The sequence below is a fragment of the Ambystoma mexicanum genome, chromosome 6q (assembly GCF_040938575.1).
Source record: "Ambystoma mexicanum isolate Mex_15411 chromosome 6q, UKY_AmexF1_1, whole genome shotgun sequence".
In the NCBI taxonomy this organism is placed as follows: Eukaryota; Metazoa; Chordata; class Amphibia; order Caudata; family Ambystomatidae; genus Ambystoma; species Ambystoma mexicanum.
The window spans coordinates 1,425,145,079-1,425,166,831 of record NC_090937.1 but is presented as its reverse complement, the minus strand read 5'-3'; the positions used below and the strand labels follow the sequence as shown (position 1 = coordinate 1,425,166,831).

Sequence of the window (21,753 nt, the reverse complement as noted above, 5' to 3'; positions counted from 1 at the left end):
TGGAGAGGCATAACGATGGGCTTGTCATACTCTGCATATGCTAGGGGGGGTAACATGGGCGGCACAGTCGGTTCCTTTAAGGGTGCTTGAGACTTTCCAAGATAAAGACGGAAGGATGTTTTTGTAGTGAGGTCGGGTGGAACACAGGGAATTTTGCATCAACACAAATGCACCAAACCAGGAGACTGCTGCTTACTACCGTATGTTATGCCCACTAATAAGTGCACAGAGATGGCACATTGATATGGGGAGGGTACTTTTATTGCACGCTCAACCCTACACTGGACAGATCCGATGACAAATTCACCCACCCTGCCCCCTCCGCCAAGGCCTTGAATACATTGTTGCATGCATTTAGACTTTGTTATATGGCAGACTCTACACCCACTGACCTGAGGATATTCGCTCTATAGTTCTCCCCAAAGGATGCCCACTAGATTGGATTATATTTTTACTGGAGAGGACACCTTGGGCGAATTTGAACGGTTGGAATATACATTTAAGAGAGGGTGCAGGATTACTTTATGCATAACACAGTGTGGCTTCAGCAGGCACATTATGGGAGGTTTTCAAAGTGGTGACCAGGGGAACTGCAATCGCCCAGGGGAACTGCAATCGCCACAGCAAAGAGTTAATGCCGCAATAGAGGGTGACTTACGTAAAGCAGAAATTAAATTAGAGGCCATCAATGATAAGGATCAACCCAGCAAGAAGGTCCGTCAGGCTGTTGCCCTACAGCAAGAGTACTTAGAACACTGGATAGATTAGGCATGTTGCACTATAGGAAATATGTTGAAAAGCAGCACGCTGAAGGAGACAAACCAGGACGTGTACTAGCCTGGTTATACAAAAGCGAAACTGAGCGAGCATGATGCGGGAAATCTCAGCAAGAAATGGGGAGATCTGTGAGACACACCAGGGTATAAACGAACGCTTTTACGACTTTTATAAGGAGCTATATGAGGAGACATCAAAAACCCAGGAGTCAGAGATAGAAGAAGCTTTAGAGCTTCTAGATCTCCCAAAGTTCGATTTGGAAGCAGTAGAAAGTCTTGAAGCCCCCATAACCAAAGAGGAGTTGGTACACACTATACGGGGGTTGCCATCGGGGAAGGCCCCATGTACGGCAAAAATCACACCCTTGTTAATGGCAATGCTAAATGACTCGCTAGACAATGGCATTTTGCGGCAGTCGTTGAGTCCATTATTGTCCCGCTATTGAAGCCCAGCAAACCAGACACTGAATGCGGTTCTTACAGACCTCTCTCGCTGCTCAAACAAGATGGGAAGATACTGACAGCTCAGGTTAAAGCCAGTGATTCACAAACTCATACACCCGGATCAGTCACGTTATTTCCCAAATAGGAATATCACATGCAATTTAAGACGATCACATTATTGACCAGACCCGAGACAACACTCTGCATCTAGCAAGGTTACTGCCATAACTGCCAAGGCATTTGACTCAGTCAGATGGTCATGGCTACTGGCGGTGCTGAAAGGTTTCGGCTTTGGTCCTACATATGTTAAATGGGTAAAACTACTGTACAGCAGCCCAGTGGATAGAGTCAGGACAGGTACCACTATGTCAGAACAATGGGGATTAAGCAAGGGTACCAGGGAAGGCTGTCCACATTCTCCTATGTTATTTATTTTGGCCTTAGAGCCGCTAACGGTATACTTGAAGAGGGAATATCATGAGGTAGGTATCAGAATACAGGGTAGCACACACTTGATTTGCCTGTGTGCGGATGATAAGCTTCTTTACCTACAACACCCAGAGACCAACTTGCAATATATATTGGATGTGTTCGAGGGCTATGCTGACCTTTCCGTAAATTACAATATATGCACAGAAGTAAAGTTTATTCCCTTTGCAGGGTACTTGGGTAGACCCCAGAGCGTGTTACCAGTGCAACTGATCAAATGGGAAACTGACACATTTAGATACCTGGGAGTAGACATTTTCCACAACCCTAAAGCAGAACATGCACAAAACACAGTAAAGGCTGTGAATAAAATAGAGATGTTCATGAAATTCTGTGCCAATTGGCCGTTTTCGTTAATAGGAAGGGCTGTGTTAAAAATGGTGGTGCTCCCGAGGCTGCTCCATTATTTTACAAAGTTCCATATAATATACACAAGACCTTCTTTAGGACTCTGAACACTATTTGTCGGGGCTTCCTGTGGCACAACTCAAGATGCAGGATGTCGTTGGAGAAGTTACAGAGACCATATTAACATGGAGGGATAAACGTGCCAGATTTTGAGGGGTATTCTGTAGCGTGCCAACTCCAGTTTGTCACGTACTAGTTGTCAGACGAACAAACCCAGAACACAGAGTTATTACAACCGGCATGCAGCCCATTCTTTTTAAAAGAGATGGTGTGGACTACGGCATCACAGGGTATCAAGCCCCCACTGTTGCTGAAGCTAGGTAAGACGATGTGGTAAAGGGCCTGCCGCTTCCTGAGCAAAGATATGCCGTACTCGCCCCAGATCCCACTGGTGACACTAAATAGCAAAGATGCACAACTTAGGTTGCACATTAGGAAGTAATGGGATCCCAGAGGGGTGGCGACATTAGGTGATATAATAGAGGGGTGGCCGATGACCATTAGTGCGGTCGCTTCGGAAACGGTAGTGCAAGAAGGACAACACATAACCAATCCTCACTTCTCCATAGAATAAAATTAAAATGGCCACGAGCAGATACAATACTGTTGGAAGATGAGACGATCGAAACATTATATGACATCTCAGAAGGAGGACATGCAATATCAAGACTACATGAGGCATTAATGGCACGGCCAGATAGCAATCTAATACAGATAAGGCAAAGCCGGGAAGCCGATTTGCAGGAGCAGCTGTCGGATGCAGCCTAAAGTAGGACCATGGTTTATCACAAGAAGGTGTCCAGAAATGCAAAGCTACAGCTGATCCAATTATGTGTCACTCACAGAGCATAAACTCCGGGGAAGAGTGCTAAATTCAGTAAAGCAACAGAACAATCTTGTCCGAAATGCGGCCTGCTAAACGCAGACCTGGTGCCTATGTTCTGGGCCTGCTCAGAGATGCGCCAATTCTGAGAGGGACTATCCCTGACCCTGGCCAAGGTTGTCTTGTCACCAGACTCGGTTTCCCCCCAGGGTGTGCGTGCTAGGAATTTTTCCGAGACCAAAGCATGCAAGACATGTCAGTAAATTGCGAGATCTAGCAGACATCTTGGCGAAGCGTAGAATAGCAATGGGGTAGAAAGCTCGCAACAGTCCAGTGATGGGGATGTGGATGAAGGACCTGCAAAAATGGTAATTGGCAGCGACCGCTGTGTGGCAGGAAGCATCCCGTCAAGGTCATGAGGAACAAAACTTTGATTTAATAGCCTGGAAACAGATGATACAAGAACGGACAGCCCCTACTCAGGAGGTCTCCCTGACTCAAGTTAATACACCAACACAATCTGCAGAATAGTGATATGGGGAGCAGTCCCAGGCAGTTTAACCCACAATATAGGTAGACTCTGCAGTGGAATCGGCTGGTGGAGGGTGGATTTGGGGAGGTTGTACAGACAAATAATGTGATGCATCAATGGATGTTATTTACAAAGTCTAAGTTATTGTATGGAACATTAATAAAACTTTTTTTAAAGGGTGCTTTGGTTGCTAGATAAAACATCTGCATAAACATATTATACAGTACACAAGCTGATCTGCTATGCAACAGGCGAGATAGCTGCTGCAACGCATCCAATAAAGAGAACATTCCAGGATGAGATCAAATATGGTGTCAGCCCCATTTAAAGACTACATCCCAAAGCTTGGAATTACAGAGCATTCCAGGGACTGAGCAGGCTCAGATGGATTTCTTGACCCCCCCTTTATCCAATTGCAGCAAAGCTATTGACCCATACCATGAAACAGCCAGCTCTCAGCACAGCGGGGAGAGGGTGTTCTGGAGTCCATTGCTGGAGAGATGCAGAATGGAAGTTTGGAGTCAGAGGAAGAGCTTTGGAGAGCATCGAAGAGAACGCAGAAGGAGGTGGAGCAGCAGGAAGGAGGCTGGAGAGAGGTGGCCAGAGAGAACAAAAGGAGTTTGGAAGTGGATATCAGGAGGAGCGTAGTGAAGTATATGGAGGGGCCAAGGAGCAGAACATAGGAGCTTGAGAAAAGAAAAAAGGTGTTGGAAAATAGGGAGGTTTTTTTTACGAGGAATCTTAGGAGTGACGGGGTTGGAGGGAAAGTAAGAAGGAGAAGTGATTGGAAGTGGCATTGGCAAGTTGGACGTATGTGTGGAAGAGGTTTGAGGCTCCCTCAAGATCTTTACGCTCCTCCGGCTCCAACTCTGTGGGTGAAGTGCTTCTCTAAGCAGCGATATGGAGGCCGATCTCTTTCCTCGGCTAGCTCCTTCATCTGGAACAGCCTCCCCCTCAGTCTTGTGCCAGATCTCTACAAATTCTGAAAGCGCCTTCAGACTTTCCCTCCTCCTTCCCCCTCCTCTCCTGTGCTAATCCCTTCAGCCGCTGAGATTGGTGGCCTTGGCCTTTATGTGTCCTTCTAGGTCCTGGCCGTCCTGCTCCCAGCACTTGTCCTTGGGCACCCACTGGCCCGTGTTGCCTCACAGGACCACACTTATTGCATCAGCAGATGAGCACTTCTCACTATGACCTCTGCTAAGCACTTACCGGTTCACTGTGGGGAATTATCCAGCACATACCCCCACCACCCTCCCCAGTCTCACTCTACCTGCACTTGCATGATCTGAATGCTCACAAGGCCTAGTAGGACCACCTCTATCCTGTTCAGTATTGTTTTCTATTGCCTTTGTCCCCATGTTCCTTCCCCTGCTCGGTGGGTGTTTTGAAACACAATTTCATTCTGTATAAGTGCCTTACAAAAGGCAAAATAAATAAACAAGGGTGTATTACAGAGGGAGGCAAGCTGAGGAGACCACCAGAGGGACAGACGAGAGGAAAAGACACACCCTAAGACTAAGAGGTGTGTGTGGAGGAGGGAGCATGTGGTAAGGTCGCAGAATTTGGAGAGAGAACAGGAGGTGCAGCAAAGACCCCATTATGCACAAGACCATCACAGATCATCAAGGAGGGAGCTGAGGCAGGGTGTTTTGATCTAGACAGGACCTCAAGACAAGAGGTGTAAGCCTCCTGAAAACGAGGGCCCACCTAAAAAGGACACCCGAAGGCAGATGGGCTCATTGGGCAGCAAGCAGCTCATCTGAAGCACAGTGGATGGGAAAGGGGAAAAAAAAATAATAAAATAAAAAAAAAAGAAATTTGCTGGTCTGAGTTTAGTGACCATCAAAACACCAGCTCCATTGGGAGTAGACAGGACTTCCTCCCATAGAGCATCAGGAAACGCGGGGGCAGTTCCACGAATAGCCAATACCGATCCAGGGCACAGGCTAGAAGGAAGGATAAAAGGAGAAGATGGACCACTGCTTTGTGTTGCAGGAGGAAGGCGTGGTTCCCTTGCGAATAATGAGAAGGAAAAAAGAAGCAACCCTGCTAAGGCAAGAAGAGCTTTCCCCAGTCCAGGAAGACTCTGTCCTTACTACTGATAAACAGTGAAAGGACCTGTGAACCTAGAACTATGATGTGTATATTGTTTGATCTAATTAAATAAAGTAGAAAGCAACTTAAAAACGGTTGTCGCAGTGGTCCTACAAGTGGTGGCAGTAGTGGGATTGAGAACGCCATTTAGAACCTGATCAAGCCCCTGACCAAAGGGCAGGAGCAACTACAGTAGTGACCGCAAGTACACGCCCAACAAGCACAAGCAGACTGGCAACCATTTCAGAAATCCATACAGATGCAGGGAAATCCACAGACGGCGGTACAAGTCAAAGACCAGGACGCTACAGTTGACTGGAGTGGTGATGTCAACTAGGGTCCATTCGTCGTTCCTACATCTGTCCTGCAAAGTAAGTGGAAGGGAATGATCCCTTGTATTTCTTTACTAATTTTGAGCAAATTTCCCACAATGCACAATAACTGAAAGAAAGATAGGGACAGCATATAGTCCACCCGCACCTCTATGTTCATGGTCCTCTGCAAGGAGCATACCAACTAGTTAATACCACCAGGAATACCCCATATATATAGAACTTAAGGCAGCCATATTGGCCCAGTTGGGATTCAAAGAGGAAGCCTACCAACAAAACCTCAGACCAGGTGGGGCCCAAACAGATCCCTCGACAATTGTACTATACAATCAAGGACGTTGTGGATAAATGGCTGCAGCCAGTCAGGATATCAACACCTGCAATTACAGAGAAGATCGCCCTGGAGCAATTCCTGGACACCTTCCATGACCAATACAAAGGTGGGAATGTCAACATCATTGGCCAAGCCTGGCAGTGTCAATATACATAGCTTCTGTGGAGCAACATGCAGATTACAGCCAACTAACCCCTTTCAACAGATCTGGAACAACTACTACTATGCCGCCACTTAAACCAGCAAGACCATGGGCAGAGACTGAAGAAGGAAACCCCAAGAGGAGAAGCCTGTACGGCATGAGGCTGGATGGCCTGCGCCTCCAGTCACCCCCAACTGCTGCCGTCTTCCGTGTATGGGGAACCGATAGAAAGGCTAAGGTGGTACCCATAGACAGTAGGGGTACAGGTGCATGTAAAGCAGCAGTCAAAACACAGTGGTAAGCCCTGACATCAGTCGTCTGGAAGGGAACCTGAGAACCCCTGATAAAGATAAGATGTGTAAAAAAACACTTATCCTACCAAGAGGATCCAGTTGCAGGTTCAAGATCAGGGGATAGGAGTAAAGGCAGCAATTCTTCCCTCACTACAAAAGCCCACGTCATGATAGCCGTGGATGTACCCCAGTTCAAGGAACTTCTGAAAACAGTAGATCCGGAATGGCTATAAGAGGAGCAGTTCGCCATAACCGACATTCCTACTCCGACCACCCAAATATAAAGTCTCCCCGAAAGGAGAAAGGTGAAGACAATATGAATTATAGCAACCAATGAGCTTGAATATATTGATTGGAATCTTGATTGGCAGGAGCTGTAGCTTCAAACTGTTGACTTAACCATTACCACCCTCAGGATAACTCAGTGAAAAAGCAGAGGAAGAGGAGCATGGGGGAAACCACCAACTATCCAACTTTTCACCCAAAAAATGGATTGTACTACCGGGTGTGTCAAGACGATCAAGGACAGGAATAACTGATTCCCCTCTCACACCGTGCACTACTACTAAAAGTAGCTCACGATCACCTAAGTGTAAGACACCTGGCGGTAGAGAACACACAAGTTCTTACTCGCTGATTCTGCTCACCTGGGCATTATGGCGACATCACCAGGTTCGGCAAACTATGTCGTATGTTAGGCAGAAACCTGTGCAGTTCCCTTAGGGACCACTGCAAAAGATTTAGGACTACAGGTGGTTGGCAGTAAACCCAATTGGTAGCAGTCTGTACCACCCAGATTTACCTGGTAGCTGTGGCTGAGCAGTCAGACTTCTCTCAAGATGAGTTAGGCATTATATAGAGTATACACAATAGGTACAGAAATACAGTAGCACAAGCAAACACTGACCAGAGCTTTGGTGCAAAAGTATATAATTATTTATTTAAAGACACACTTGTAAATTACACTAGCACAAAAGAGGTAAGTAAATTCAACACAGTCACTATTATAAATATACAACCCTGATTACTTATTAGACAAGTCTTAATGAGAAACACCACTTATTTTCAGACACAGGTGAGCGCTTAACATAAGATGGCACTCTAATAAGTTATTTAAAAAGGGAGGGAAAAGGCAAAGTTATGAAAGCACACAAATTTCAATACTTTTCACAGAACCACAGTGAAGCTGGTTAGGCAATGTCTACTGGAGAGCAAGGAAGTTCAAATGCCAGGCCCACTCTTAGAGAGAGCAAGGAAATGTGTCCAGGATCACACAGTGGGGTTATGCCCAAAGAGTCTTTGTAAATAGTTCACAAAAGACGGAGATCAAGTCAGGAAAAGTTAGTTAGCAGGCCCCAGGCTAACCCATGTTAGAAAGTCGAGGATTTACTGTCACCCCGAACGATCTGTCGCAAGGGAATCCAGGCGGGACACAGTACCTGAAAATGGGAAGAACGCTCCAGCGGGGGCAGTTGTTCCTGGCAGCGGGTGCAAGTCGGTGTTTCGTCCAGAGGAAAACGAGGTCTCGACGTGGAGGAAAACTGAAGGTCGTTGCACTGCCAGGGAAGAAACCAGCCGCAGAGTTTCCCGGTTACAAGGTACCACCCTTTCCTTCGCGGTAGTGGTAAACCTTGGTATTCCAGTTGCCGGGGTGCTTGGCACGGGCAAGGCGGCCACGAGATGGTCCAGGAAGGCGAAAAGACAGGCAAACTGGTTATCCCCACCAGTCAAAGGAAGAAGACTCTCCGGGCTGGAGATCTCTGTCGTCGGGAAAAGTGGTGAGACGGTTCAGCAGGGCTCCACCGGTGGTGTCGTCGTTGCAGGTCGGCTTGGCTTCTCCCTCCTCGGATTCTTTAGGTCCTGTGGCGACTTCTGAAGTTCCAGTCCCCAAAGCCCTGCTTTTATGCAGAAAACCCCCATTCATTCAGCCTAGCTGTCACTCAAACATGCTAAGTGGTGAGCTGGGCGGCTCACCACTTGGGCCAATCACACAAGAGTGCGACTATAGTTGCCGAGGCAACTCAGTCCAGGGTGCCTAAACCCCCTCCCACACCCCCAGTGGTACCCAGACAGAGTGGCACCACTTTTGGAGGCTTCTGTGGAGAAGCCCGCCAAAAAGTGGAACAAAGGGCTCAACTTGGGTTGGAGTAACAGAAGCAAACAAACGCCATTTTGGAACCAAGTTTTGGCAAAAAATACCAACCGGTGAATTTATATTAATTTAATAAACCGGCGGTATTTTCGAGGCTATTTGAAAAAGTGGTAGCCTCGAACAATGGGAAAATCCCATAGGAATATATTCGCAGTCAAATATAAAAAGTAGTATCCACTGCCACCGGCCAAAACTCGGTCGGGGGGGACTGGACAGTGCCCCCTCGAACAACAGACCCTGGGGCAATCGAATTGCCCAGACCAGTACGTCCACAATATGATGGTTTGTACTGGTTCTGTTCACAATTTGAGACTAGTAAAGCCAATGGTGACTTTACATGCCCTGGGAGACAGTAGTCAGTCCCAGGGTATGGAGTCTATGTTTGGGGGTCGCTACGACACCCCTGGGTTACTGCACGGAGGGTGCTGTGTAACCCAGATATCAAAAACACATGAAACGCTATGGGGAAAAGGACCCCATAGCCCATAGAACACATACAAAGTAAAAGGAACAACTCAAATCATGTCTAAGAGTGGGAGAAAAAGAGTCTCACTCTTAGCAGGAGAAAAAATAACCCCCAAAAAAATCCAGCAAAGCTGCTGGGGGACTGCGACAATGTGTAGGTCTTTGTCTTGCCTCTAATTTCTTTGTGTACAGTGCAGAGCCCCGTTAAGGCATGGATACAGGACCAGGAAGTGATTCCTGTATGGAATTTCCTCTAAATAACTCTGTTTGGTATCCTAGGAAACGGCGTGTGACGAGGAGGAGGTCGAGCCAAACGGTTACAGCTGAGCGTACTAATCTGAACATCGACAGCTGATGGTGTGCCGGTGTCGCGGTGGAGAAAGGGACGTAATTTTAGTGAAGAAAGGCTGACGATCCTTGTCGTCCTGGCAGAGCAGTGAACGTAATCGCTGCTGACCCCCGGAGCTGCATTGTTGAAAGACCCAGCCTGAAAGGTGAGAGAATCCTGTTAAGCTTATGAGGCGATCGTTATCGCCGGGGAGAGACGGAGAGAAATGCTGTCATTCGAAGACAACACCAGTGAGCAGTATGAGTCAGCGCCACTGTTTATGAGAGAGGAGAGAGAGATATACAGCACTGCATGTCAAGGTGAAGATCCGTGTGTTGGGATCCAGGCGACCAGCAGAGTGGTGAATTGTTAAAGAAACAGCGCCGTTGCACTTCCAGTTAAAAGGTTATGTGGTACGGCGAACGCAGCCGCTTGTGAAGTTCAAAAGGTAAGCGCCGTTGCGCTATGAATTGTTTATAAAGCACCGTTGTGCTACGAACTATTTCTGAAGCGCCGTTGCGCTACAAACTATTTAGGAAGCACCGCTGTGCTACGAACTAGTTGTGAAGCGCTGTTGCGCTACGAGATACTTTAGGAAGTTCCATTGCCCTCTGTGAGAAACGATGTGCCCAGGCTCCTGTTAAGCTGACGCGGCAGGAAAGGAGGTCCTAGAAGAAACCACAGGGGAGGAGGGATAAAAGAAAAGACAGCCTAAAAACTTCAATCTATCTTGATCTTCAGCTGTTACGTTTGATCGTCAAGTGATAAGAAGAAAAGGAGAACAGACTGGAAAAGCGAAAACTCAGAAGAAAAGGCAAAGAGGAAAAGAAAAATAATTAACAAGCAAAGACAGAGATATCTTTAGAGACTGATGAAAGTAAAGACACAGAAAGAAGAAAGGACATTAAAGCAGCTAATTTGACTCTTATCTAGACTTACCTGCAGTGACAACCTGTTACAGAAGCTGGGCAGGATTTGAGAGAAGATGTATCCTTTATCAAAAATTCCATAAAAGAATTGGATTCTCTTCGTAATCCAAACAACCTACTCAGTGGCTCAGAGTTTTATTCATGTATTATAATCACTGAACGGTCACATTTGGTGTCAGAAGTGGGATTCGTGAGAACGCCATGGAGGACCTTATTAAGACCCTAAGCGAAGGTCAACAACTCTTACAACAGGCCTTACAAATGCAATCACATCAACCTCAGGCCGACAGATTAGCCTTTCAACAGGCCTTACAAATGCAACAGGCTCAATTACTCGAAGTAACGAACGTACAAAACAGTCCCAGGTCCCTACCTCTGTCTTGCAAAAGTATTCGGCAGGCGAAGATCCAGGACACTTCATGAATTTTGACAGAGTGGCTCGGAATGCACAGTGGCTCACCGAGAGATGGTGTCATTACATCGCACCATTGATGACCGGTGAAATGCAATGTGCATATCAAGCGGCAAACCCTGCGGGTGATACCAGCTATGGGGACATGAAGAAGGTGGTGTTGGAGCGAATGGGACACGACAAGGAAACGTATCGAGTCAAGTTTAGAGAAGTCAAACTGAAGGGGGAAGAAACTCCGAGGCAGTTATTTTACAGAGTAAAAGAATTAGCGGAGAAATGGCTACAACCTAGTGCCTCCACTCCGGCGGAGAGAACAGAAAAGGTTCTTTTGGAACAGTTCATCGAAGCTCTCCGTGGGCCCGTACAGAGGTGGGTCAAACAACATCCCAGGTTGTCATTAACTGAGGGTATAGAGGTGGCCTCAGCTTACCAAAAAGCTGGACAAGGCAAGGTGTTGAACTATCAGACAAGTTATAAACCACCCCTTTTGTTGAATAAGTCGGCGACTCCACCAAGGTGGCCACACTCAATGCTACGAAGATCGGAAGGAGAAAACGTGCGTTCCAGACCTAACAGTGAAGGTCCTCTAACTTATCGTCAGGCTACACTTACGCCTAGAGGCCCAGAGTGTTTTGACTGTGGGGGCTGGGGGCACCTAGCAAGATTTTGTCCAAAAAAACCAAAAGCTGAACCAATGGATGTTGGGGTTCTCGAATCCCAAAAAGGAAATGAGGGCCCGGAACCGATAAATGGGAGACAGCCGCAGTATCTGTATACATGTGAGGCAGAAGTGGATGGAAAACACACCACCGCATTGATCGACTCAGGAAGCCTACAGACAGCGGTAACATCAGAGCTGGTAGGTGAAGATTATTATTCCTCAGAGAAAATTCCTATCCGATGTGTACATGGGGATGTGAGGGTTTATCCCTCCAAGCAAATACAAATCAAGATGGTCGGGGAAACCATGCGGATGACGGCGGCAGTGTTACCTCGTTTACCGAAACCACTTCTAATTGGCTCAGATATACCAACATTTCTGGAATTAGTTCATAAGATTAAGAGCTGGCTGGAAACGGCCCCTTTCCATAGAGATGAAATACCTAGCCCGGTTCCTAAAACACAAAAGAGCAGAAAGCTCAAGCGGTTAATGAAGGAAGAATGGAGAGCTAAAAAGGTTTTCCCTGTGGCAGTAGACTGGAGAATTGAGGAAGACTGGGACAGTTTCAGGTCTGCACAAGAGCTAGATCCCTTGCTGCAATATGCCCGATAGCGGGCCCTAGAAGAAATAGCAGGAGAGGGACCACGCTTCATTAAGGAGAATGGGTTGTACTACAGATTAAGTCCAGGAATGGAGAGGATCTAAAACAGTTACTGATACCCCAGAAATACTATAACACTATACTTGAGGTCGCTCACCTCCAAATTGGTGAGTGTCACTTGGGAACGGAGAAGACAACTAAAAAGATCTTAGATAGATTCTATTGGCCTGGAGTGTACCAACAGGTGGTTCGGTCACGTGAGGAATGTCAGCTGAAGAACCGGGCCAATGTGAGGAGAGCACCACTTCAACCTATGCCCCTGGTTATGGAACCGTTCAGTAGAATAGGAATCGATATGGTGGGACCTTTGGAACCGACTCGAAGAGGTCACAAATACATTCTTTTGGTGGTCGACTATGCAACCAGATACCACGAGGCATTTCCCTTGAAGGCAACAAATACCCAACAGATTTGTGACGCACCAATATCTTTTATTGGACGAGTTGGGATTCCCAGGGAGATTGTCACTGACCGTGGGTCAAATTTCATGTCCAAGGTACTACAACAAGTCTGTGAGACGCTAAAAATATAACATCTGAACCCAGCTGTGTACCACCCACAGACTGATGGGTTGGTGGAACGTTATAATCATAGCATCAAACAAATGCTGAAGAAAACGACTTCCCCAGAGAGTAAAGACTGGGATAGAGTACTTCCGTGGATTTTAATGACACTTAGGAACACTCCTCAGTCCTCAACAGGGTTTTCACCCTTTGAATTACTGTTCGGGAGGCCCGTTTGTACTTTATTATTTATTAGACCTGTTAAAAGAAACTTGGGAGGAGCAACCGAAGCAGGAGATAATATTGACAGAGTATGCTTCTCAGCTGCAGGAAAGGGTGGAAAAATTACAAAGTATTGCCAGGGATAACCGTCTTCAAGCGCAAATAAGACAAGAGAAATATTACAATCACCATGCGCAGCTACGTACTTTTAAGAAAGGAGACCAAGTACTTGTGTTGGTACCTTCGTCAGAGAACAAGATGTTAGCTACTTGGAAAGGTCCTTATGAGATTCAAGAAGTTTTGGGTACGTTAACCTACAAGGTGAAACAGACAGACTGTAAGTTTCCCTATCAAACCTATCATGTCAACTTACTTAAAAAATGGATATCTCCAGTCCCAACAATGGCCACGATATCTGTGGATGAAGCAGCAGCAGAACAATTTCTACAATTAAAGAAGAAAACTGGTTCCGAGGACCTAAATATCAACCCAAATTTGTCAGCTGTCCAAAAAACTGAATTGTCTAACGTAGTACGACGGTTTTCACATATATTCTCCTCCTTACCAGGGAAGACTAATTTAACCAATCATCGTATAGTCACCAAACCTGGGGCCATAGTGAGGCAAAGACCTTATCGGATTCCTGAGTCAAAGATCAGAGCCTTCAACCAAGAGGTACAGGAAATGCTGGATCTGGGGATCATTGAACCATCTTATAGTGACTGGTGTTCCCCTGTGGTCCTAGTACCGAAGCCGGATGGGAGTGTGTGGTTCTGCCTGGATTTCTGGAAGGCCAATGACATTTCTAAATTCGATGCATATCCAATGCCTCGATTAGAAGATCTCCTAAATAATCTAGGGAAGGTGAGGTTTTTGACTACAATTGACTTAACCAAGGGCTACTGGCAAATTCCCCTACTGCCTTCAGATCAGGAGAAGACTGCGTTTGCCACACCTACGGGTTTATATCAATTTACGGTGCTACCCTTTGGATTGAATGGGGCTCCTGCGACCTTTCAGCGACTAATGAACCATATTATAAAAGGGCATGAACAGTATGTCGGTGCATATCTCGACAATATCATAATCTACAGCAACACCTGCAACATCTTGAGAACATTTTTGAGATGCTGAAACAGGCAGGGCTACACATAAATCCCAAGAAAACTCATGTCGCTATATGTTTCATACAAAGTATTTGGGATATTATGTGGGTCAGGGGATCATCAGACCCCAGGAGGAGAAAATCAAGGCTATCAAGCAGTTGAAGTTTCCAGCAACACCGAAACAAGTGCGGGCTTTTCTGGGGTTTGTGGGATATTACAGAAGATTTATCCCACACTTTTCTACCTTAGCCAGTCCTCTCACAGATCTCTTAAAAAAAAGAGCTCAGCAACAAGGAAAACTTGGGAAACTCTGGAAACTTTACAGGCATTTAAGGCCTTAAAGGAGGCCCTCACCGAAAGAGCTGTCTTACACTGTGCAGATTTTAACACCCCGTTTTACCTCCACACGGATGCCTCAGGTACGGGACTCGGAGCTGTGCTATTCCAGGACCAGGGAGAGAAGGAAAGGCCAATACTGTTCATCAGTCGGAAGTTGTTACCTCACAAACTAAGTTATCCAACCATCGAGAAGGAGTGTTTGGCAGTAAAGTGGGCTATCGACGCTCTAAGATTATCTGTTAGGCCGAGAGTTCACCTTAATAACTGATCATGCTCCATTAGTCTGGCTTGCTCATAACAAGGATTCAAATCAGAGAATACTTAGGTGATTTCTTTCCCTCCAGCCCTTCTATTTTAAAACAATTCATAGACCGGGGAAGTTTTTAACCCAAGCTGATTCTCTGTCCAGAGCAGAAACCCTTCCCGATCATAAGGGTTTAGTAGAGGGGGTGTGACAATGTGTAGGTTTTTGTCTTGCCTCTAATTTCTTTGTGTACAGTGCGGAGCCCCGTTAAGGCATGGATACAGAACCAGGAAGTGATTCCTGTATGGACTTTCCTCTAAATAACTCTGTTTGGTATCCTAGGAAACGGCGTGTGACGAGGAGGAGGTCGAGCCCAACGGTTACAGCTGGGCGTACTAATCTGAACATCGACAGCTGATGGTGTGCCGGTGTCGCTGTGGAGAAAGGGAAGTAATTTTTGTGAAGAAAGGCTGACGATCGTTGTCGTCCTGGCAAAGCAGTGAACGTAATCGCTGCTGACCCGCGGAGCTGCCTTGTTGAAAGACCCAGCCTGAAAGGCGAGAGAATCCTGTTAAGCTTATGAGGCGATTGTTATCGCCGGGGAGAGACACAGCTGCTGTCATTCGAAGACGACACCAGTGAGCAGTATGAGTTAGCGCCACGGTTTATGAGAGAGGAGAGAGAAATATACAGCACCGCATATCAAGGTGAAGATCCGTGTGTTGGGATCCAGGCGACCAGCGGAGTGGTGAATTGTTAAAGAAACAGCGCCGTTGCACTTCCAGTTAAAAGGTTATGTGGTACGGCGAACGCAGCTGCTTGTTAAGTTGAAAGGTAAGCGCCGTTGCGCTATGAATTGTTTATAAAGCACCGTTGTGCCACAAATTATTTAAGAAGCGCCGTTGCGCTACGAACTAGTAATAAAGCACCGTTGTGCTACAAACTATTTCTGAAGCGCCGTTGCGCTACGAACTATTTAGGAAGCACCGCTGTGCTACAAACTAGTTGTGAAGCGCTGTTGCGCTACAAGATACTTTAGGAAGTGCCATTGCCCTCTGTGAGAAACGATGTGCCCAGGCTCCTGTTAAGCTGACGGGGCAGGAACGGAAGTCCTAGAAGAAACCACAGGGGAGGAGGGCTAAAAGAAAAGACAGCCTAAAAACTTCAATCTATCTTGATCTTCAGCTGTTACGTTTGATCGTCAAGTGATAAGAAGAAAAGGAGAACAGACTGGAAAAGCGAAAACTCAGAACAAAGAAAAGGCAAAGAGAGGAAAAGAAAAATAATTAACAAGCAAAGACAGAGGTATCTTTAGAGACTGCTGAAAGTAAAGACACAGAAAGAAGAAAAGGGTCACAAATGTGAAAGGACATTAAAGCAGCTAATTTGACTCTTACCTAGACTTACCTGCAGTGACAACCTGTTACAGAAGCAGGACAGGATTTGAGAGAAGACTTACCCTTTATCAAAAATTCCTAAAGAGAAAATAATTATACAATAAAATAATTGGATTCTCTTAGTAATCCAAACAACCTACTCAGTGGCTCAGAGTTTTATTCATGTATTATAATTACTGAACAGTCACAGGGACTCACTAGGTTTGGGAAATTAGCCTTTACAGAGAATTCTCCCTAATATCGTAAGTGCCAGAACACTATTTCCACAGTACCAAAAAAGGTACCGCCCACAATGGATGCCTTTGATGAAGGTCCTGTTCCAACATATGGGTATTGATCTGGTGGGTCCCCTTGAACCAACCATCCAGTAGAGGATATAAATGCATCTTGATGCGATTGTGGTTTATGTCACAAGGTACCAGGAAGCACTCCCAATACTCCCAACCACCAGATCTGTGACATGTAGATTTTTTGCTTGTGTGCCTATGGGAAGAAATCCTAACTGATGAAGGGGCAAACTTTGTGTCTACAGTGATGCGGCAAGTATGTCAAAGGCTCCACATTAGGCAACTGACATCTGTTTATCATCCTCAGACACATGGGCTTGTCGAGCGAGAGAATAAGACTATCAAACAAAAGGTGGTGGGGTCCCAAGGTAAAAACTGGGATTAAGCCCTGCCTCTGATCCTCATGGTCCTGAGAAACACACTGCCATCGTCAATGAGGTTCTTTCTTTTAAAACTCTTGCTCGAAAGACAACTCTGCATCACTCTAGATATAGTACGAGAGAACTAGGAACACCAAGCCAAGAATGAAAAGACACTATTGGAATATGTGGAGAATATGAAGACCCACCTATCAGGCTTGAGAGACTTGGCTGAGAAAAACCTAGGGTCAGGTTCAAGAAACCCAAAAGAAGCATTGACATCGAGAATGGATGTTCCCTCCACTCCAAGGATTGCAGCTCCTTTGCAACACTGATGGACATCTTCAGCAATACAGGGATCTACCAGGACAGCAGCAGAAGTTGGTCACCAGGCCTTCTTCCAACAGGCTCCAGTCTCCTTGCGGGTCATGCAGCTGGAGAGGATTCTTGGCTCCTGTGGTTTCTTCCAGGATCTCTCTAGGGTGGGTACAGGGGTTCTCTTATCCAAAAAGCAAGATAAGAGCTGACACTCTCACTTGCCAATGACAGATACACACACACACACACACACCTCTCCCCCCCCGGTGGTCCAATTGGGTCCACTGGTGGCATAACTCATGAATACCACTCAGACACACCGAAACCTATTTGTGGATTGGTACCAGACAGACCCAACCGACTTCGTGGCAGCAAACACCCATGGCGCTGCAGTAGCCCGCCAAAAGCCTCTGTTTTCCCAGGAATGGAAGTCCATATAAGGGTTTTCCTGGCCTCACTGGCCGGAAGAAAGATTAAAGACAAGATAGCCAAAGGAAAACTGAAAGACTATGTGGCACAGCCATGATTGGACACTAGCCACAGTTGGTAGCCAAACGTTGGTAGCCAAACGCAGTAAAGCTGAAGTAAATTAGACCAAAAAATAGGAAAAAGTAACTGCTGCCACCAGCTTGTCCCTAGGCACACCTAGAGTAACCAACAATCCTCTGCGTTAGTCTAGGGCAAAGCAAAAAATGTACCCCCTTGTAAGATGCATTGTATAATGATAAAAAGTTACCGAATGATTACATGTTACCACAAGTGGCAACAAAGTAACAAGACTAAGGGAAACAATCTTTTCCAGTTCTGTGCCTGAAGGACATGTCAGTTTCCCAATGACAAATTAGCAAAAACAAGTGTACTGCAATGCAAAAAGAGCAGGTCAGAATCAAAATAAAAGCAACAGGTTTGAGGGTCCATAGAAATTAGAATTGGAAGGAAAGGTGCTGTAAAGAGAAATATTTCCCAACTGCCCCCATCTGTCAGCTTTGGGCAGTAACATAGCCGTCGAGTTGAAAGCCAGTTTGGAATTAGATTGTACAATCATTGCTCGCTGTTCCTTTAAATTCTCATTGATATTCTCATACAATCGTACTAGGGGGCGTAATACAAAGTTCAATGCAGATATGGTTGTTGCACCCATTGGCGGGTTAATGCCTGGCATCTGGTCGCTGTGTGAAAACCGGGACGGAGAAGACAATAGTAAGGGGGAAGAACGTAGCTGGGTAAAGTTATGCGCCGTGGAATACCCTTGCCTGAAACCACTCTGGAATTTACAAGCTGGGTAAAGTAGTTTGGGCAGGATTCCGAAAGGGCTCACCTTTATGCAGCGTCCAATCACAATTCACTTTCACGCGTCCCAATTTCATTAATATCTTGTGAGGTATTATAAGGTTGGACAGCCCAGCTCACTTCACAATGATTAACAATTTCTGTGCCGGGAAGCTCATTACAATTCGTGAGGCTGGCGTTATTAACCAATGGTGTTTTAGAAGATGGCCGTCCGCCCTTGTTCTGTTCATTTGCAATGAACGTCATGATCTTTGCGTACAAAGGTGCAGGTGTTACTCCTCTTGTCAGGGCATTTTTACCGAACACCAGAGTTTGGGGTGGCTGTGGCATCGGTGCCATCACCGCCTGGGTGGTTTGCAAGGATATCTTTACGCTTGTTGAATCCGAGTTGAACACTTTTAAGGGAGTATTAGTGTGCTTTTACTACAAAGCTCAGTCATTTTAAATCAAGCTATCAGCCTTCCCACACGCTGGCATTTGTAGTTTCAGCAGGTCATCAATTTCGTCACCGTCAGTTGACTTCTCAACCAAAAAGCGTCAACGAGCTGCAAGACACTGCACTCTTTCAGCAAAACTTTTCAGTGCTACTTTATACATAGCTTAATTAACCCAAGCCAGGCATTTTGCAAGGCGGTCAGGACAACTACATATCGGGTTTCACCCTCATTAGGCATAGATCATTGGTGCAGTGCAGTTATGTATAAAGTAGCAACACTAGTAATATTGGTTGACTAAACAGCGTCTTTTAAACAATAGTTCCTCCCAGACCAACATCTAGCACTTGCCCCAATTATTCCCGTACTGAAGTTAATTATCCCAACCCAGGTGTAGAAAGTGTGTTATTTGGCACCAGAAAAATATGTTTTTTTTTTAAAAAAAAAAGGTATTGAACGATTCTAGAAAAAAGAATGTCAACTTCCGGTGGCTCAAATAGGAAATATTTATAATGTGATATAAATATGTAAGAAAACAAGCACGTGCAAGTCTGTTCGATCTAGTATTGGTCTCAATTATACCTCATCCCCCAACATCACTGACTGGTTCTTTTATCTGGGCTTTAAAAGAGAAGCCTTCTGGAGTTGAATCGGTGGCCTAGCTTCAGTGTCTTAAACTTAATGCCAACTCTTCCTTCCGTACATGTATTAAAGTGATCAGCATCCTAGGAGTTCCAAATAAGAACGTGAACAAATCAGCTGGAATGGAATGTAAATGAGAGCGCGTCCGTGAGGTTCCAGGGGGCTTTGTCCCAGATCTGCGAGGAAAGCAGATAATTATAGACCGTCAGAAAGACCCAGATTCACATGTACCTTTTGTATGCCCCACTTTCCACAAACATTTTACTCAGCAACTGGCGAGAGGCAAAAAAAATAAAAACATTTTTAAAAAAAATAAAATAAAAAGAGTTCAAGTAAGCAACAGGCACATCTCCGTTCTGCAATAAGCCACATTGTCTGCTACGTAACATCTAATACGATTCACGTCTCCTTGTATCATCGTTGAAACTGTGGTGTGTACCAGTGTTGTGACTTTTTAGAAAGTAGTACATTTTCTATGCACATTTTCTAGGCACAGTTGCTCGTTTACCCATCTCGGTCGTAGACAATAACCTACCGGACAGTAATGGTCCTCTGGGCACTGGTCGCAATTTGCCTTTCCAGGGAGGGGTTGAAACTCGCCAAGTACACAGACCTCGCACAGTGCCTCACTGGGGCCTTTGGACATTCCTGGAGAGCACAAGAGAAACAGAACTTATCAAGTGTTAGGAAAACAGCACCTGGCTTTCAAATACATATTCCCTGCATTTGTAATTATGTCAAAAGGTAAAGGCCCTTTGTATTGTTCACCGACTGGAGTCCCTTTGTAGCCTGTATTCAATGTGTGTGTCTTTACTCTTCATTCAGACCTAATTCATATCCTAATACCGCCACCCTCCCTAGTGGTTAGTGGAATACCACCTGACTCAGTTCAGCTCTGAGTTCCAAAGGTTCAGGCATCCATGACGGTATCGCGTCCTTTTGCCGATACTCGTTTTTCCGACGGATGTTTTGCCGAAAATTCCCATTGAATTTTTTTTGGCTTGGGGGGGGGGGGGGAATACAAAACTGAAAGCTTTGGGTGTGGAAGCCCCCAAAAATAATTGCAAAAAATGTTCGATTAAGTTTTTCAGCAAAACTCATGCAGCAAAACACTGGTCGGAAAATAGGGGGTCGGCGATGTAAAGGACTATACTAATAATGCACACCACGTTCTAAAATAATGTCACACTTTGTCTGCTATAAATATGCTTGACTGTGTAAAGAATAATGGGTTAAATATTTTCCTCAAAGCAATAAGTGAAAATGGGAAAAGCTTTGAAGGAATCGGAGCCATTGGCATGGCTCTGGGTAACTTTTCATAGCCTTTCTGAACGGTTACTGGATGGAGAAAAGGACATTTGCAAATCATTCTTGAACCTGCCACCAATTGGGCAGTCTTGCCCAAAACACTTTAGTCGCTTTCAATTTGAACAGGATATCAAGCTACACCTCCTTATGTATACAGTGCCACAGTTTAACTGCTTCCATGCAACAGGGGCTGCAAAAGCACATTGCAAACCTATTACGCAACCACTTACAGGTACCCGCTACCTTAATAGAGTAAAATGCCAACCAACTACTTGCTTACTTTTGTAACCATATTCCCTCGCCTTCGATGCATCACTTGAGAAAGCTGCGGATCGCCAGATGTTTAGGACTAGGTCTCCCATGGACCTCCCAGGACCTCATCCTAACTCATGACCTGGACTTTATGGCCGTCGCGGAAACCTGGCTTCACACAGCCTCTGGACCCCCTACTCTCGTTAGCCATTCCAACAGGCTATATCATCATCAGACATGACCGCAATACCAGCCAATGTAAAGGTGGTGGCATTGCCATTATCCACAAAAACTCCCTCAACTTCCACCTCTCTATAGTTCATCAAATCTCATCCATGGAAGCCCTCACAGCCAAATTCGCCCTCACCCCTAACCACACCATCTTACTTCACCCTCTCTACAGGCCCCCAGGGCCATTATGCACCTTCGCTGAAGACCTATCTAACATTCTCACAGACAACACCGAAACCAACTCCCAAATTATTGTACTAGGTGACTTTAACTTGGGTCACGCTGACCCCGATGACATGGCTGCCTTGACGATCGACAACCTGCTCATTAATCTAGGCTTTATTCAGTATATTAACACCACCACTCACACTAAAGGCAGAATCCTGGATTGATTCCACAATTGAGGTCGGCTAACCAATGTGGAAGCAAACCAACCCTGTGCCTGGACCGACCACCACTTAATCACCTTCAACATCCCTGCCAAAACCATCAGCTCCATTCCAGACGTTGCCCCTGCTATTCCCACACGAAATAAGCGTGACATAG

The 21,753-nt window shown here is 45.7% G+C and overlaps 1 protein-coding gene across 2 annotated transcripts in view; it reads right to left on the bottom strand.

Moving 5' to 3' along the window:
- LOC138516754 (signal peptide, CUB and EGF-like domain-containing protein 1) overlaps positions 1 to 21,753 on the bottom strand; it is a 656,121-nt gene that overhangs the window by 75,999 nt on the left and 558,369 nt on the right. For both annotated transcript variants that reach the window (XM_069632130.1, XM_069632131.1), the window contains exon 7: positions 19,952 to 20,064. In XM_069632130.1, the coding sequence (XP_069488231.1) occupies positions 19,952 to 20,064 (113 nt within the window). The remainder of the gene's footprint in view (positions 1 to 19,951; positions 20,065 to 21,753) is intronic.